Raw genomic sequence first — 18495 nt, 5'->3', positions numbered from 1 at the left:
GAGTTGTTATGGGGAAAACAGGAAGAGCAAGGAGTATTAGTTATGTTTGCTGCCTTAAGTTATTTGTAAAAATAATAAAGATGAGATTACAAAATAATATTGCATTTTTTAAAAAAAATATTTTATTGGTTTTTAACAATAACAATCTCCAGTGCCTGGTGTACAGTGTGTTGTCTTGGTTTATATATTTGAAAAAAGGCAATAATAATTAACAGTCAATAACGATTGAATTTGATAATTCCATAATTAGACTTTGATATAACAATAAAAATGGAGTGGACTATAGAATTCCCAGGATAATCATCAGAGTTTGGGAGACAAAAAGTATATATCCTACCTATTCTATCTTCTGTATTCCCAACAATGTTTGTAAAAACACAGGAATTGCCGGGTAAGCGGAATATATCAACTTGGAAAGCTATTCTGCAAAAGTAGAAGGCTAGAGACAGATTCAAAAGATTTGACTTGCCCTACCAGATGGAGTATTACATGAGCAAACTCTTGTTTGAATTGGTTAAAAAAATAGAGAGCTTTGAACATAAAGGGGCCCTATAACAAGAGGAGCAAGAGATTTAAGTAATATAGTATGTTTTACAATATATGAAATGTAAAAATATTGGGATGATGTAATTTTTAAAAATATAAGTGAAATATAAGCTGATCAAAAAGGATGTTATACTCAGATACTACAAGATAGATAAGAAGTTCAGTATTTTTATAACGCATGAAATATGAAAATATTGGGATGGTGTATCTAAATGGAAAAATTTGGATATTTAAATGACTAACATTGAGAAAATCATGACTGATAAGAATGGATTGAATATAAAGGGGAAATTAAGCTTAAACAAAAATCACGAAAATAGGATGCATGGCAAATTAATGAGATGATGGTTATAAGAATAATATAAGCTGATAAAAAATGTTATACATAGATGTTATCATTATCTGTACAAATATGAAACAATATCTACATTTAATCATTTATATATTGAAAAAATTAAGAATTATATTTGTTTATGGTTGAAGAAGAAGAATACAAATGGGAGAAGGGAAGATCAAAGAACTATATTATTAATTAATATTGCATTTTACTGATGAGTTAATGCTCAAGGTGCTTCAGAAGTGCAGGGAGTTGTGTTGATCCATTTCTCTTTGTGGCTTCACTTGCATGATATATCTTGCAAAAATATTCAGCTGCAGAGCCCAGAGAAGCACTGCTTTACACTGTGCATTACACTGCACTTTGAGGTTTCAAAATCACTATTTTTATTTTGACATATTTACCTATAATTAATTGAACCTGGTTTATGGAATTAACCTAATTGTAGGTATTTACACACTACTATGAACCAAAGCATGTTAGACTTTTTGGGCAATTTTGGTTTTCTATATCACACAGACTATGTCATTTGAAAGCTGAAACAGCTGCCATCTTGTATTCCTTTAATCTGGATGCTGTATTTTAGGGTTATCATAAACCACATTATTCACATAAACATGATTTGTATTACCTATTATAATTTGAAGGACACAGTACGTCTGAATATTAAATGAATTTGCAGTAGTGGAAAAAAGTAAAAATGGCACATATGCTAACTACAAGTGCTTTAGTCTTCCAGTAGAGAGTATAATGCTCAAATGATTAAGTCAACCACCAGACATAAAATAGTGAGTTGCATAAAAGCAAATTGTGATAAGTGTGCAAGATTTGGGCTAGGAAGATCTGAGTTCACATCCATGAAAAAGCATCATGTTCACCTATCAGCTTCAGGCCATTCATTTACTGCCGGGGTGTCAAACTCCTGGCCTGCGGGCCGGATGCATCATCTGGAAGCCACACCCACCCCATTGCCAGCAGTGGCAAAACTGTCCCGATACGTTGCGTGATGTCACGTGATGTTGCAAGTTTCACATGTCTGACTTACCATGATTATAATTATAATGAATGTAAAATAATCTCTTGGGAGCTGAACTTTTCTGCCACTTAAGAAAAAGGGTCCTTTTAGACCAGTGTTTCTCAAGATGTATGGACTTCAGCTCCCAGAATTCCCCAGACATGCATAGCTGGTGAATTCTGGGAGCTGAAACCCACACATCTTAAAGTTGCTGAGGTTGAGAAAAACTGCTGTAGACTTTCCTGTCAACCAGGTCTCTTGCAGTGGTCAGTTATAAATATGTGAACAACCAGTTCTCTGTGGATGCCGCTTCCAGAAGTCTATTCTGGGCCTGGGCAACCAAAAATTAGCTACTGGTTCTGCTGAAGTGGTGTGTACTGGCTGAATCCCACCACTGCTTTAAAGGTAAAGGTAAAGGTTCCCCTGCACATGCGTGCTAGTCATTTCCAACTCTAGGGGCCGGTGCTCATCTCTGTTTCAAAGCTGAAGAGCCAGCGCTTGTCCGAGGACGTCTCCGTGGTCATGTGGCCGGCATGACTAGACGCCAAAGGCGCACGGAATGCTGTTACCTTCCCACCGTAGTGGTCCCTATTTTTCTACTTGCATTTTATGTGCTTTCGAACTGCTAGGTTGGCAGAAGCTGGGACGAGTAACAGGCGCTCACTCTGTTACGCGGCACTCAGAATTCGACCCGCCAAACTGCCGGCCTTCTGATCGACAAGCTTAGCGTCCTAACCCACTGAGCCACCGCGTCCCTACACCACTGCTTTAGGAGCTATCAAAAGTGGAACTGTTTTATGGTTATATTTTGTAGTTACCCAGTTTGATTGTGCAACTGTAGGATATAAGCCCCATACCTAGACCAGAGCTTGCTTTTTACAATCCTGATGAGATTCATCTTCAACTGATACTACCAGATTGTAGGCCAACTGTATTGATTTCCCCGGGTACTTTTAATGTAAAGAACAAACACCAGCGAATCCATCAGAAGACAATGAAAGCCTCTTCCCAAGTTAATGAGTTTGCAGCAAAATCCGAAGCAGAGCTCCTCCTTTAACAGCAGAGGAAAAGGCGGGAGAGGGCAGTGTAGTCCCCATTCCTCCGCACACTGGCAAGAGAAAAAGGCTGTAACAGAAACAGACGATTGTGGCAGTATATAAATAGGAGAAATAAATACATACGAGTGCCCAGTGTTAGCAGCTTTCTCCTCTCCATCAGGAGGAACCGATGTGCTGGAAAAGTGATGGGACACCAAAGACCCAAATCTCTCTGAAATACATATTGCAATAAAGGTAATAACTCCCAACAGCATAGCGTTGCTGGCGCCTTCCTAGTAACCGGCGCTTCGCCACTACTACGAACCCAGGAGGAGCCGGGGTGGGGGGAAGGAAGAAGCGGGATCGCCCCCTCGACTGACCTTGTAACCGAACTGAAACTTATCTCCCATGACTGGATCGCTCCGAGTTTTCGCTATTTTTTTCCCTACATCGAGCAGGGCAAGCACCCACCCCCGAAATAACTCGAGCACGTTGAGTCTCCCAAGCCAGAAGGGAGCCACTCCACGCCGGGAGGGACGAGAGAGACGTCTGGGGTGAGATTCCCTTCATGCCAGTCAAAAGGTCTGGGCTTCAACACCTCGTCCCTCTCGGGTGGGGTCGGGGGCAGCTAACTTCCGCCCGCCGCCGATCCTCGGCGCTCCCCTCCTTTTCTTTGCAAGCGGCGTGTGAACCCCAGAATTCCCGGCAATGCCGCATTCCTGCTCTTTGCAAGTCCCAGAATCCGTCCCGGCTTCCCCAAGTTTGACGCATACTCGGGGGGCGCACCGGTCTCACAGTCTTGTCAGCTATTGGCTCTGAGATGCTTTGAGCTCCCCACCACCACACACCCCACCAACCTGGAGGAGCCCTCCAGATGGGACTATTATCCCTTTTAACCCCGTGCCCGGGCCAATGGTGATTCTCTTTGGAGAAAAAAAGGAAAGGCGATAGGTCGAAGGTTGGGGTCTTTTCCGTTCTGTTGCTCGATCGGCTCCTAGCATCTCTTTCCTTCCTCCCTCTTCCCCCCCCCCCCGCCGGTTCAGTACTGATAATTTTAGAGCAGGGGGTCTTCAAACTTGGCCCTTTTGTGACTTGTGGACTTCAACTCCCAGAATTCCTCAGCCAGCCAGCATGCTGGCTGGCTGAGGAATTCTGGGAGTTGAAGTCCACAAGTCACAAAAGGGCCAAGTTTGAAGACCCCCAGTTTTAAGAGGCTCTCCTTTGAACTCGACACGGCTCTTTCTCTTTAAGAGCAGCGCCTCGGCGTGACGTCTCAACGAACGCAGCTCTTTTGGAATGTATGCAAATGAGCCCTTGTGTCTTCGACCAACGAGAACCCTACCCTGGTCCCTTCCAGCCAACGGCGTCCGAGCGCTGCTAAGGGGGCGGCCAATAGATGCAAAGCGCCGGCTCTCACCATATAAGGAGCGTCCTCGCCATAAAAGGCAACATTGTATCGCTTTATATGGGGGAAAGATAGCGGCGGGGGGGGAGGGGGTGCCCCGGGCCGGCGCGGATCCTGACTCTGGTGCGAGGCAGCGGCTAAGGAAGGCGGGCGGAGGCTGGGTACGGGCAAGGGGGCCGGGTCGGAGCAGCCGGCGCTCGGGCCCATGGCAGGGCCGGTCTGACCCGACGCCTTAGCCCCACATGGAAGGAAGAGGTGGCGGCACCGGCACTATGTTACCCAGCCAGGCCGGGAACGGCGCTGCCGCCTTGGCCCGGAGCACGATCATGGGCATGGCGCGGACCTCCTCCGGGCGGGTAGGTGCCGGGCTTCCCCGTGGGGCGAACGGCAGCGGTGCCGCTGCAGGAGTCCGCGGGCCCGGCAACGGGACAGGCCCGCCTAGCGGGCAAGGGGCGATCGGTGGTCGCTTCGAGCGAGACCGGGATGTAAGCGCGGCGGCGGCGGCCAGCGGCAGCGAAGGCGATTCGGACTCGGCCGAAGATGAAGAGTTGGTGGGCGAGCGCCGCGGCATTAAGCGGACCTTGGGTGACATGGAACTGGGGGTGGGGGGAACGGAGGCGGTAGCCGCGGCGGCAGCGGCCGGGGCTTACGGCGGAGTCAGCGGGGCCGTGAGCGGCGCCAAGCCTGGCAAAAAGACTCGCGGCCGGGTCAAGATCAAGATGGAATTTATCGACAACAAGCTGCGACGCTACACCACCTTCAGCAAGAGGAAGACGGGCATTATGAAGAAGGTACCGCGGTTGGGGCGTGGGGGGACGGGCTGCCTTCCAGGATGGCCGCGCAAGGCTGGCCGGAGACGGCGGTCGGAATCAGTGCTGGGGCTCTGAAAGGAGGGGCAGTGGGCATTTGGAGTGCAAAAAGAAAGGGGCCGGAGCCCAAAGCTGCTGCTCGGCCGCCAGTCCCAAACGGGACGTGAGAGCGCTCTTTAACCCGCTTAGACGAACTGTTCTGAACTCCACGTGTTGTCCTGACATTTGCAGCAGCAGCGGCGGCAGCAGCAAGCTTCGACTTGCTTGTCCGGTGCAGCCCTCTCGCCGCCTCTCCCGAAGGATCCGGCTAGTATTGATACCGGAAGGGAAGACGGACACGGGCCTACCTATCAGCCAAGCTCGCGCCGGAAAGGCACGCCCCATTCCGGTCCGGATTCAGCTCGAGGCTGAAATCTCCTTGTGGAGAGAGACCTTTAAATACCGCAAAAAAGGCGACCGGGGTGAAATGCTGCGCTACTTTAGCCCGAGTTAAGCCCATTCCGTTGGCCTGTCCCGCACAGCGCCGACCTCTCTTCTCCCCTCTCTCTGTGCTCAATCCGGGAAAGTTGGGCAGCGCTCCCCGAACTCGGCTGTAGAGACCTGAGTTCCATTGAGGTTAAGGATTGTGCTGCTTTCTGAGTTTAAAGGGGAGGAATGACCAGGGAAGTTGGAAATGCAGCAGATCCATCAATCTTGTAGGAAGGGAGTGAATGCTAAGCATGTGTCCAAATCAGTACCATCACTGGTTCTTTTAACGTACGGTCAAATAGATTTTCACTGGATTAATTTTGAAGATAACTTTGATAAGACCTGTTATCTTTGTTTTGCTCAAGGAACTCTACTCCCAGATCAGAGTGCATAGGATTGCAACTTTAGGTGATTACAAAGTTGAAGTAGCAGTGGGTTCCACTTGTTGTAGCTTATGCTTATGTCAGGATGTGTATATTGGAGGAACTCTTTAAGACTTCAAGTGGTGTTAAAACTAACAACCATGCAAGCTTTCCCTGACAAGGGTTGCACTGTGTCACTATTAGATTTAAATCAGGCTAGTTAATAGGCTCTGCTCTGCTAACCTTAGGATTGAACTCCAGAATAATTGCAAAACAAACTGTAGAAAAAGATCAAACATGTAAAAAAACAATGTGCTAAACGTATCTATGTCCAGCTTGATGGAAAATAGTTTTTGTCAAAAAATATAGCTATTGTTGGAACTAGGTAACACTAATATTTAGTTGACTGTTTACTCTTTGATTGGCCACATGGTCACCCATAAAACTTTCAGACAACTTTTAAAAACCCTAATGGTTGCACTAACATTTCTGCAATTAATTTTATAAATTTCTTTGATAGATCAACATGGACATTGAAGAATGTCGACAGCTTTGGCAGTAGTCTGCCTGGCCCAGAACTTTGCTAGATAGCCTGCTCCTTGCCAGGAATAGCATAAAAAGAATGTGTGCATATGCATCTCTGTATGCATCCCATAGTAGAATTTGGATCACTTTAATGCTGCAGCTGTACTTCTGGGTACAATTTTAATGAATTCAGAAAATCTAGTGTCCAGTTCTTACTGAATCTCTGGGCATTCCTTATTTATACATTTTGGTTGTTACTGTTTATAGTATCTTGGAGACAAAATAAGAACGTATGATCATTGTTTAATAGGGTTTTTTTAAACCACAGTTGGCTGAATTCACTTAATGCCAAGCAGCACAATAATACCAAGACTAAAACTATTGTTTACAAACCACACTGGTTGAATTCACATCACAATCTAAATTAAAACCAAATACAATCATGTTACAGTTTGGTGGGTTGGTGAAAGACACATTTTTTGTTGTCATGAAGCCACTTCCTATTCATACCACGGCTTCTGCCTTTTTTAGAATCTGGAAAGAGACCTTAACACTTTGACTAACCCACTGGATGGAGGTGGGGCTCAAGTATCCACTACTGAGGTACTCATAGTCTCTCTGAAGTAGGCTAACTCTGATTTTCCCAATATCATTCTCTCTCATGACATTTGAAAGTTGTTTGCTTTGGGAACTCTGGGTTAGCTTATGTTAGAAGCCGGTGAAAAAAATCCATTCCATTTATTTATCTTTATCAAATTTATACATATTTCATTGTTTTATCTCTATATCATCCAGAGATGAGTGGTGTATAAATTTGAAAAATAAATAAAAAAATAGTAAGATAAAAACATTTTATAATGCTGCATCTACCATTTTGGGAAGCCTGAGGATTTAAAAAAATCAGCATGCAAATGTTTTCAATATTTCATATTGACTTGTTCATTAAAACAGGGCTTTTCAATCTTTTCACCCATTGTACCACTTTTAGGATATGAAAATATCCGAGTACCACCAGTCGCTTAGCAAGGTGTCAAAAACTTGATGACCAAAAAACAAAAAAAGGAAAAAAGTGATGAAGTACAGGTAGTCTTCAACTTACAACAGTTTGCTTAGTGACTGTTTGAAGTTACAATGGCACTGAAAAAAGTGCCCCCCCAAGCCACAGCCGAGCAAGACACCTGCCTACCTGGCGGCGCTCTTCCTCCTGTCCAAGATTATCATTGTTGTGAGCATTTCTGTTGAGGATTGGCAGCAGGGGTGGTGGTGGTGTTTGGTTTTATTCCCCCCCCCCTCTGCTGGGTGGTTGCAGCAGGTTTTGGTCACTTCACATGACCCTGGGACACTGTGACCATCATAAATATGAATTAGTTGCCAAGCATCTGAATGTAAATCACAAGATCCTGGAGATGCTGCAACATTCCAGCTGGAGCCTGGCGCTGATCCTGGCGCTTCCGCTGAGCCCTGACAGCCCCGAAGAAGCGCTGATCCTGGCAGTTCCGCTGAGCCCTGACAGCCCCGAAGAAGCGCTGATCCTGGTGTTTCCGCTGAGCCCTGACAGCCCTGCAGCTCCAGCCATCTCTCGTTCAGGCTTGTGTGGTGCTGCCACTGGTTCAGCTCATTCTCCTCCCCCGCTACCACTTTTCTAGGATGGTCGTGTACCACCTGCCAGTGCCAATGTACCACAGATGGTACCCGTATCACTGGTTGAAAAGCCCTGTATTAAAACAACATTGTATGAGCCCAGCAACTGTTCTGTAGTTTGAAAACCATCATTTGTGACTTACTACAGTATATGCAGCTAGCCATTTGGGGTTGTTCAGCAAATGATGACCAAATCATGTAGTGTGGCAGTTTTCATCTAGTGTGCTGTGGCACATTGGTGTGCTGCAAAAGATACGCAGGTGTGCTACATCAGTCGGAAGCCTGCTTCCTGTGACTTCAGTGTCAGATTGCCTCCATGTTTCTTCACAGGTCCCATCATGGAACTTCTGGTTTAGTGACACAGAGTTTCCACCTATCAGTTGTGTACTGTAAGATGAAAAAAATTGGAAACCTCTAGCAAGTACAGTAATGTAATATACCAACTCAGCTACAATATGTTGTTTCTTATGTTGGGTCAAAAATCATTTGCAGGTATTTTATCTTGAGTTAATATTGGTCTGCTCAGTAGACATCACCCATGTTGTGGTGTTGCCAGTCTAAAAAAAATGGAGAAGGTGCACATATGCAGCAACACCTGTTGGGTCATGATCTTGCATATACCTATTGCCTGCAGACTGATTCAAGAAAGAATACAAATTTGTAAAGTCTTGATGCTTTTTTGCAAGGATGAAGAAAAGACAAATATATCCTTTCTAGGACTACCTTGAATGACCGACAGTTGGGAGATCTCACGTTGTTGATTAATTTAGCCTTCCAACGTACTTGGGCAGTTTTATTTTAAAAACCAAAACAGTTTCCAAAGCAACTAAAAATGATTAGACATAGCTAAGACCCTGTCTGCAAGCTTATGATTTAAATGAAAAAAGGAGAAAAGGAAAAGAAAATGTAGGTATTATTTCTCAAAATTTTTGTTTATAGTGAAGACTCAAAACTATTCATAGTCAGGATTTTTTAAAATAACATTCTTAGTATTTAGCAAACAGCATGCTGTCTGGGTTCATGTATTTAAAAAAAACAATGAATAATAATCATAAACAATCGCTCAGTAGTCTTCCTACTAGTATATATATTCAGTGTTACATATCACATTCCTTTAACTCGTTTTTCTAGCCATTGATAGAAATTATCCTATGTTCTAAAATACACTGAATCTTCTTTCTCTTTTATCTTTAAAGTCAGTCTATCCATTTCTGCACAGTCATAACCCCAACTATAACCCCAACCCCATCCTATTCTTAATCCTATAAAAATTAATTAATTTTATATATCTGGAGGAGTGTAAAATTTTCTTCTCTAAAAAAAGTGTAGAGGGAGCCATACTCTAAAACAGCTGGGCTTTAGTTTGGTGTGGGGGGGTTGTACTTAAGACTTTGGGATAAGGTGAAGGCAGTGGTGGGATTCAAATATGTGAACAACTGGTTCTCTGTGTGGATGCCGCTTCTGGAAGTCCGTTCTGGGCCTGGGCCACAAAAAAATAGCTACCAGTTCTGCCAAACTGGTGCAAACTGGCTGAATCCCACCACTGGGTGATGCAAGGTGGGGCAGAATGATGTGTGTTACCAGGACAGTGGAATCTTGTAGTGGGGTGATCTTTGTTTTGAAAGTATTCCTAATTTAAGTTTGGTGTTTTCTACCTTGAAATGTTGAAAAATCAAGGCTGTTAGCTTTCAAGAAACTGTAAAAAAAAGAGGTTGCAATGTCTCTTTGGCTTTAAACATACTCCATTCACACAAACCTACTGCTGCTGTTAACTTTAAGTGGCTTAAATGTAAAACACAGGCTCCTTATCAACTGAGGCTCCTGGATTCCATGAAAAGCATGAACCCTGGTCCATAGACTCCTAATTAAACTTGCCATAGAAAGCATATGGAAAGCATGAATATAACTTTAATGTGATTTCCAGAAAAAAGCAGTGCTGCCAGTGGATGCTTGAGCATCTACATTCGGCTTTGTTTTTCATATTAAGTCATGTACAGCCAACAAATGGAATGATGGTTCAGTTGATGGCACTCCTGGGTGACCTTGTCTTAGCTCCGAGGCTAAACAAGGCCAGGCAAATTAGTTATCAGTTTAGAGACTACCTGGGAATATCAAGGCTGTCACTTAAGACTGGGAAGCTGGGGCCATCTTGGAAGGAGGCCATGGAAAGCCGCTTCTGTATTCTGGCTAAGAAAAGTACCTGATGTCACCAGGAACTGAACCTGACTCAAAAAAAACCCTTTCTTTTTATACAGTCATAAATTATATGGCAAATTATAGAAATCACATTGGATTGCAGCAGAAGAGGAAGGGCATAATTTGTATACAGCTGCTTAACAGTACTGGGTGATCGGTCTGACAAGTTCATGTTGGCAATTAAACATTCCTGTAGTGAGCTTCTTCATCCTTGAAGAAGTAAAGCCATGGAGAACATGCAGATTTTTCAGTATCATTCAAGAGTCCATTTTTGCAGAATTCCACGAGGGATGATTTGTTAAAAAACTGGTTTTATGTTTGTGTTATAAGCGTGCCCTAGGTTTTTATTTATTAGATTTGTGTGCCACCCATCTCAGCTAGAGGCAACTACCGTAAGTTGCTATGCATAAGCACATCTCTTGTTCCTGCTTAGGAAACAGTAACAAGTACATAAAGTTGATAATATCTCTGCCTAAAATATGCAGGTATTAGATTCTGGATCATTATAGCTGTATATTTCCCCCGTCACAAATATACAATGACATAGTCACTATTCCTTTTCAGGTTACAAAACATGCAAGGCAGAGAACAAAATCAGAAATAGTGAACAAAGCAAAACATTTTTTTTTAAAGGGAATCTAAATTTATTTTTTATTTATGCCATTTGTTATATCTTTTTGCCTTTGCAAACCATACCTGGTTCTACTACACTATCACCATGTATTACTTGTACATTGCCTTTTGTTCTTTAAACATCTCTCTTTTTAAAAAAGATGTCATCAACCCAGTTGAGCCGTGATTTTTTACATTTCCCTTTTTCTCCTGGCCCCATTCACTCTTCCCTCATATTTTTCTCTCTTTCTATATGATCAAACCACCTCAACATCTCTTATCTGCTTGGTATTTTTTGTATTTAGTCCATACTAACTCGGCACCCATCCATTCTTGAAACAGTCTTATTTTATAATACACAATCTTTAAGTAATCCATTCCTATTGCTCTCAACTTTATATTTCTTCTATATTCATTGCCTGGTTCATTGCCCCCCCCCAAAGTAGGTAGAAGTATCTCTTATACTTAGCATTTTTACTTCCTTTGACAAATATGTTCTTTGGCCTATAACAGACCACATAATATTATCTTTCTACAATCATTTGCATGTCTTAGATTTTGTCTTACATTTATATGACCTAGTTGTTGGAATATAAGCAACAACTTGCTAGCCTGCAGATAAGAAGTCTTAGCTGACCTGTTTGGGATCAAACTGAGCTTTGGCTTCACTTGTGACATACTGACCAAAATAGGTCCCAAATTACCGATACTTCCTTAAAGCTAGTACAGACTGTAGCACATGGCACAAATAAAGCCACAGCTGATAACCTAGCATGCTCTTTTTCTTTCTTAAATGCAGTGTGTATGTTTCTTTCAAATAAATATAGTTGAAGAATAAGGTCAAGCCAGTATTTCAATGTCACGTTTCTAAAAGTGCTCAAATAGTTGCATTTCAGAAACTTATCATTCCCCTTCTAGTAGATATGGGAGTTTTGTTTTAATGAAAAAAATGTGAACTTATACAGAATCTCATTGTTTGTCCTTTACTTCCTGTATAAAGAAAGGAAAGGAAAAAAACTGTTACTATGTAAACACATAGAGAGTACAAAATTTATGTAACTGATATATATATATATATATACACCTGTCTAAGTGGCACTTAAACCACAAACAGTTCCAAAATTTTGTTTGAAATTCATCTTGTTTATTTTTGACTGCTCTGAGACAATTTCTGTTGTCACTGAGTTTCAGTGAATTATAAATTTGGTAATATTTTATGGGTATTCCCTCAAAATTGTTGGGGAAGCTTCTCATTCACAAAATGACTCTTAGAAATGATGTTGCTAATTACAAAATATTAATTTACCTGGATGCCCCTTTGTCAGATTTCTCTAGCATCCAATAGGAGGGAGAAGAACAGTTATGTACTGATTAATAGATTTATTAGGGAAAAATTTTTGTAAGAAGAACACAAGGTCAACTGCTGTGTTAGGGTGCTGCTTTTATTCGCAGGGGTGTCAAACTCAATTTCATTGAGGGCCGCATCAGCATTGCGGTTGCCCTCAGGGAGCCAGGTGGGTGTGGCCAGGGTGGGCGTGGCCTACTGGGTGGGCGTGGCTAGATTGTGTATGGCCTACTGGGTGGGCATGGCCAGCTCTACATCGTTCGCATCAAGGGTGCCTATGGGGGCCTGGGCAGGAGTGGGACAGATCTGAGGGTCTCTGGCAGAAGGAGGGTCTCTGGGCCAGGGCCAAGGCAGAGGGGGCCGTTCCCTCACTGTTTCCAGGATGGCTTGGAGGGCCACATGAAACCACTTCGCGGGCCGGATCCGGCCCCCGGGCCTTGTGTTTGACATGTCTGATTTAGGGTATTCCCCTCTGCAAATTATGTTCACAAAACTATGTAGTACTAAAATCATGGATTGGGTCCAAATGTTCTGTTTTCCGAAAGAACCTAAAAATCAGTGGATATTATTTTTATTCTAATGCTTTTTAATATTTAGATCATCTTAATGTTAACCTAATTTTAAAAAATAATAAAAAATTGGAAAGGATGATCACAAACAGGTACCATAATACAGGTGACAGATTTTTTTTAAAAAAACATGGTAAACATGAAGAATAAAGCAGTCATACATGAAATATAAGGTTGGATTGTGACATGACCTGGGTAAGGATGTTTAACGCTGTAAATGATGTATCATCATCACATATGAACTACTTCAACCAGAGGAAGATCCAGATTGAAAACCTAAACCAGCCTTCTGCCTGGTGTCATTCTAATGTGCTGGAATCCATTTCCCACCATTCACAGCCAGCCATGATTGGCTGGAAATGAGAGGAGCTACCAATGAACATTGGCTGTGCCTGGATCACAGTAATGGTAATAGTAGCTGAACTCAGTGGGAGAACAGGACATTGAAGATGGGTGATCTAAGTGAATAGGTATGAGCAGATATATTAAAAGCTGTTCCATATTCAAGTAATTGCTGATAATTAGTTTCTTATGGGTATCAGGTAGCAATTCTCAAACATTTTGGTTTCAAGACCCCTTCTTAAAAATTATTGAGGACCTCAAAGAACTTTGGTTTATGTGGGTTATGTTGATTGATACTTATTGTATTAGAAAATAAAACATTTTTAAACAATTTATTTGACTTTGTGAGCCTCCTAAAATACTGCCTTTACTTACAGATAGTCCTCATTTAGCAACTGCCTTTTTTAGTAACATGTAGTTACAACAGTGATTAAAAATAACTTCTTTTGTAGACAATTAATCTTTGCATTTACAACCTTTGCAGGTTTATAAAGCAAAGGAAAGCTGAAGATATAAGCATTGTGGCAGTTTCATTTAGCAACTGTATATCAGCCAAATTGCAAGTCCTAATTATGGTCAGTAAATGAGGGCTACCTGCAGTGGTGGGATTCAGCCAGTTCGCACCACTTCAGCAGGACCGGTAGCTAATTTTTTGTTGCCCAGAATGGACTTCCGGAAGCAGCATTCCCACAGAGAACCGGTTGTTCACATATTTGAAACCCACCACTGGGTATCTGTATTTATATCTTAACAACCACTGCAGCATTTGCTAGTGATGTGGGCAATGCATGTTGTCGTTTGTCCCCCTGGATATATTGTTGGCCCCCACATTAGGAACTCCTTGAATGAAGGTATATCAATGAGGAATGAATTTGAAGCTTGTCTTGTTTATTAATTTTGTTATATCTAAATTGGGCCAGTGAATCCTGTTTTACAGATTGACTACTTTATTGCATATCAATTATTCTTGATTGTTTCCAAAAGGTATTTTAAGTTTGCTAAAAGGATATGCCTTTGATTTTGATTACACTTTGATATTTTAAAATAAACAATTTAGTATTTATTCAACCTAAGAGTGCACAGATCTGTGGATGTAATGGGTGGGTAAGACTTATCTCGGGTGTTAGTTGGCCACAGTTTCTTGGGCTACAGATATGGAGGGAATTTTGGGTCCAGACCAATTACTGCATTTCTTGTCCATCTAACACACAAGGATGCATTTGTAGAGAACTTCAGGTAATTCATTCTGATGTAGTACATTGCAGACTCCAGGCCATTCACATGAAATTCTCAGGATGGTTAGTATATTTTAGGAAGCATTGCAAAATGGGAGCTGGACTATTGTTTCCGTCTAGTATTTGTCATTCACCCTTTGCTTTTAAAAAAACCAATTAAATTGCAAGATTTAGACTGGTGCTGTTGGGAAAATGCATTCTGTGATTGCAGACCTCCATATATTGTCTCCATTTGAGAAACGGCTTAACAGTCGGTCTTGCTTTCCCATTGCTGATGGTATGAAATGAAGATCATGGCAGCTGTTTCTCTTTGGGACAGAATTGAATAGCTTCTTTTTTCCCCCTTCAGCTGTCCTGCTTTCTGGGTATATTGCTAGAGCTCCAAGTTCTTATAGTGTGTTACAGACAGTTTAGCTCAGGGGTCTTCAAACTTGGCCCTTTTATGACTTGTGGACTTCAACTCCCAGAATTCCTTAGCCAGGCACACTGGCTGAGGAATTCTGGGAGTTGAAGTCTACAAGTCAGAAAAGGACCGAGTTTGAAGACCCCTGGTTTAGCTAAATAACAATGAAGAAAAGTGAAGTTTTTAGATGGGAAGCTCTCTGTACAAAACTCTGTTGAGTGTCTGGGGAGTAGTGTAAGATGCTATCAAGCAGCTGTAGGGAGGTAGCAGCTTCTTGCCGTTAGTGGAGTTGGCTTTCTAGATGTTACTGACCATTATCCAATAACGGGATCAATGAGTGCTAAGAGGTTGCAGTTAAATCCAGGGAAAGGGGGTTGCCCAGCTTTAGGGGCTCAGTGTATTTAAGATGGGGACTCATTTGACCTGAAAGAGCAAATTTATGGGATGCTTTTTGATCTCACCTTTCTCTAGCTCTCCAGGTGGCAGCAGCTATGAAAAGGATGCAGTGTATAAAGAATGAGGTGGCTGGATGGAGTCACTGAAGCAGTAGGCATGAGCTTAAATGGACTCCAGAAGATGGTAGAGGACAGGAAGGCCTGGAGGAACATTGTCCATAGGGTCGCAATGGGTCGGACACGACTTCGCAGCTAACAACAACAATAAAGCATCTAGAATAGCAGTGGTGATCATTTTTGAGCCATTTGTATCTTGCATGCCTTACTCAAAGGCACTGGTTATGTCATAGTTCAGTTACTGCAGTGTGCTCCAGGTGGAGCTGTCCCTGAAGAGGACCCAGAATGCAGCATCTTGGTTTCTAATCAATACAGAATACTGGGATTACAAGGTTGTATGGAATGTTTTGCACTAGATGCCAGTTGCTTTCCAGAGCAATTCAAACTATGGGTTTTCATCTTTAAAGCTATAATGAACTGAAGGCTTGAGTATTTTAAAGGACCACTTTCAGATAAATCTGTCAGGATGCTAAAATCTGTAAAAAGGGTCTTTACAATCTTTATTACCGGTAATTTCTGTTTTATTAGTTATTAATTGCAGTGCTTGCTTTAGTGCCTTCTGGGCTGCTTCTAATCTATTGAAGGTGCTTTCCTAGTGCAGCTAGTGCTCAACTTAAACAACTGTTTGTTTTGAAGTTACAAAACAAACAAGTTAAAAACTGACTTATGGCTGTTTGTCACACACCCATTGCAGCAATCAGTGGTTATGTGATCAAAATTTGGATGCTTGGCAACTGGCATGTATTTATGAAGACTGGAGTGTGCCAGGATCATGTGATCACCTTTTGTGACCTTCAGAAAAGCAAAGCAAAGTCAATGGGGAAGCCAGATTCACTTAACCATCCTGGTACTAACTTAACTGCAGTGATGCACTTAACAAGTGTGGTGAGAAAGGTTGTAAAAGGGGGTACAGTCACTTAACAGCTGTCTTGCTTGGCAACAGACATTTTGAACTCAATTATGGTCATACGTCAAGGGCTACCTGTACTTGCAGTCCTATACAGATAATCCTCAATGAGCACAATAGGGACTGGAAATGTTGTTAAGTGTACTGTTGTTACTGAGGCATCATGTGAGCACCCCTGATTTTTACCGTCTTTTTTGCTGCAGCTAAACAAATTGCTCATGGTTGTTAAGTGAGACATCACATGGCTCTGACTTGTGACCTCCTGCTGGCTTCCCCATCAACTTTACTTGTCGGAAGCTGGCTAAGAAGATCAGAAAAAGAGATTGCATGACCATAGGAGGTTGCAGCCATCATAAATGTGTGAGACTTTTATCTGACTAGGGATCCGATGGTCGTAAGTGTGCGGACAGGTCAGAAATAAATTTTCAGTGCCAGTGTAACTTTGAATGAATGGCCATAAGTTGAGGACTACCTATGGGGGGAGGGCACGATTGCCATGTTTATTCAAGCCCTTAAAATGTAATTATTATTTTTTTGTTGCTTCTTGTTTTGTCTGTATTTTACTTCGTTTTGCTTTTTAACACCTAGGGTAGAAAGATAACTAAAAAGATAGATATAGGTTGCTTAGAAACTACAATTGGCTTCCTGTGTCAATGAAGATTGAATTTACTCAGCTTGCTATATATCAACTCAAACCCAGTTTAGATGCAATAATGAGCCTGATTAAAATTCTTTAAGTATAGAATGCCAGTATTGGCAGAAGTGGGAAGTTCTTGAGCGCCTGGCAAACTGCATTACACATTGATTGGATTGTCCTTGTCATCTACTTGCATATACCAGAATCCATTGTTGCTATATCTCTAGAAATGACACGTTAAGAGTTCCTTGAAATGGATAGAACCAGACATAACTGCAAAGGCCATGGTGTCCAGGATTGTTAGGTTCATTGCACAACAAAACCTGGTGAGGAATTCCCTGAGTATGCATGCTGTTGCATTGATTTGAATGTGTGAGTGTACACACATGCCCTTTGCTCTTTTAAATATAGCTATAATTAAATATTTAACTATTTCATGTGGATTTAGTTTTACCAGTTCCTTCTACTTCAGGCATTCCCTTCTGGACTTAGCTCACTTTGCTTCTTTTTCCTTTGTGACTTGTTGTGAGTTAGCTTGAGCTGGAAGAGTCTGCAGCAATGCTTGAAAGCTAGGCTTTAGCATCCTTCAGGTGGATAGCAGATGTGTATTTTTAAGAACTCGCCCTCATGAAATAATGCTGGCAAGTTCTCAAAGTATCTTGAACTAATGATTGATTTTCTGTAGCTCAGGGTCCTTAATGTATCCAATCTGATGCCTTGGCTACTAAAGTGTTTACAAAAGCATTGGCAATAAGTATTGACTTTTGGTGATTTGCGTAGTTGAGCATCTCTTGCTTAGTTCTGAGTACTTTTCATCTTTGTTATGGGTTGAATAAAGTTTTGCAAAAATTATGGCTAGATACTTTTTCATGAACTTAAGCCAGGGCGCATGCCTAAAAGCTGAACTTCTGACTGCTGTTTTGCTTTCCTTTTTCCATTTTATTCATTGACAGTAGAAGCTGCCTCCTTTCGTTCTTGATCTGAATGCTTTGGCTAGAGATAAAATGTTCTGCCTATGCAGGGATAAATTATAATATAACAATGGTCAGTTGCATTTGTCTCATTCTTTATGTAAAAACATAACACTTGCTTTTGCACTGGCATTCTCACCCAGTTTATTTTGGTCTGGCTATGGCAGACTGTTTTGCATTTCATTCAGTCTTAAGTGGTTTGATGAGAAATGTGGGCAGAGAAAACTTTGAAGACTAAGTGAACCTTTGATAATCAACTTTGTTTGATAACTGTACCAAAATTATTATTTTTTACTAGTTCGTTGGAAACCAGCAAAGGAAGAGTGGACAATCCCATTTCTGTTCCTCCAGTTGGCTGCCTTTTTCTGATCAGCTTGGAGGATGGGATTTCCTTTGTCTGTCAATCCACTGTGTTTCTGTGTTGGTTACAGAAATGCCCCATCATGATTCTGACAACCCAGTCACTCATCTGTGCATGTGATGTCTTCTGCTCACCTGCATGTTGCTTATGGTTCCTTGTGACAGTTTAAAATAGAAGTAGGACAAATCTGTTCTCTTGTGGTGTCTTTTTCAGGGGTGTGGAATGAAATGGATGCCTTAAGCCTTTGCAAGGCTTAAAGA

The 18495-nt window shown here is 42.0% G+C and overlaps 1 protein-coding gene across 2 annotated transcripts in view; it reads left to right on the top strand.

Moving 5' to 3' along the window:
- The first annotated feature begins 4476 nt into the window (after positions 1-4476).
- Positions 4477-18495, top strand: part of SRF (serum response factor) — a 66995-nt gene continuing 52976 nt past the window's right edge. For both annotated transcript variants that reach the window (XM_081314135.1, XM_081314134.1), the window contains exon 1: positions 4477-5131. In XM_081314135.1, the coding sequence (XP_081170261.1) occupies positions 4583-5131 (549 nt within the window). In that variant the 5' untranslated portion in view covers positions 4477-4582. The remainder of the gene's footprint in view (positions 5132-18495) is intronic.

The sequence above is a fragment of the Vipera berus genome, assembly GCF_964194415.1.
Source record: "Vipera berus genome assembly, chromosome: 1".
In the NCBI taxonomy this organism is placed as follows: domain Eukaryota; kingdom Metazoa; phylum Chordata; class Lepidosauria; order Squamata; family Viperidae; genus Vipera; species Vipera berus.
The sequence above is the reverse complement of the archived record's forward strand: the minus strand, read 5'-3'. Positions and strand labels throughout refer to the sequence as shown.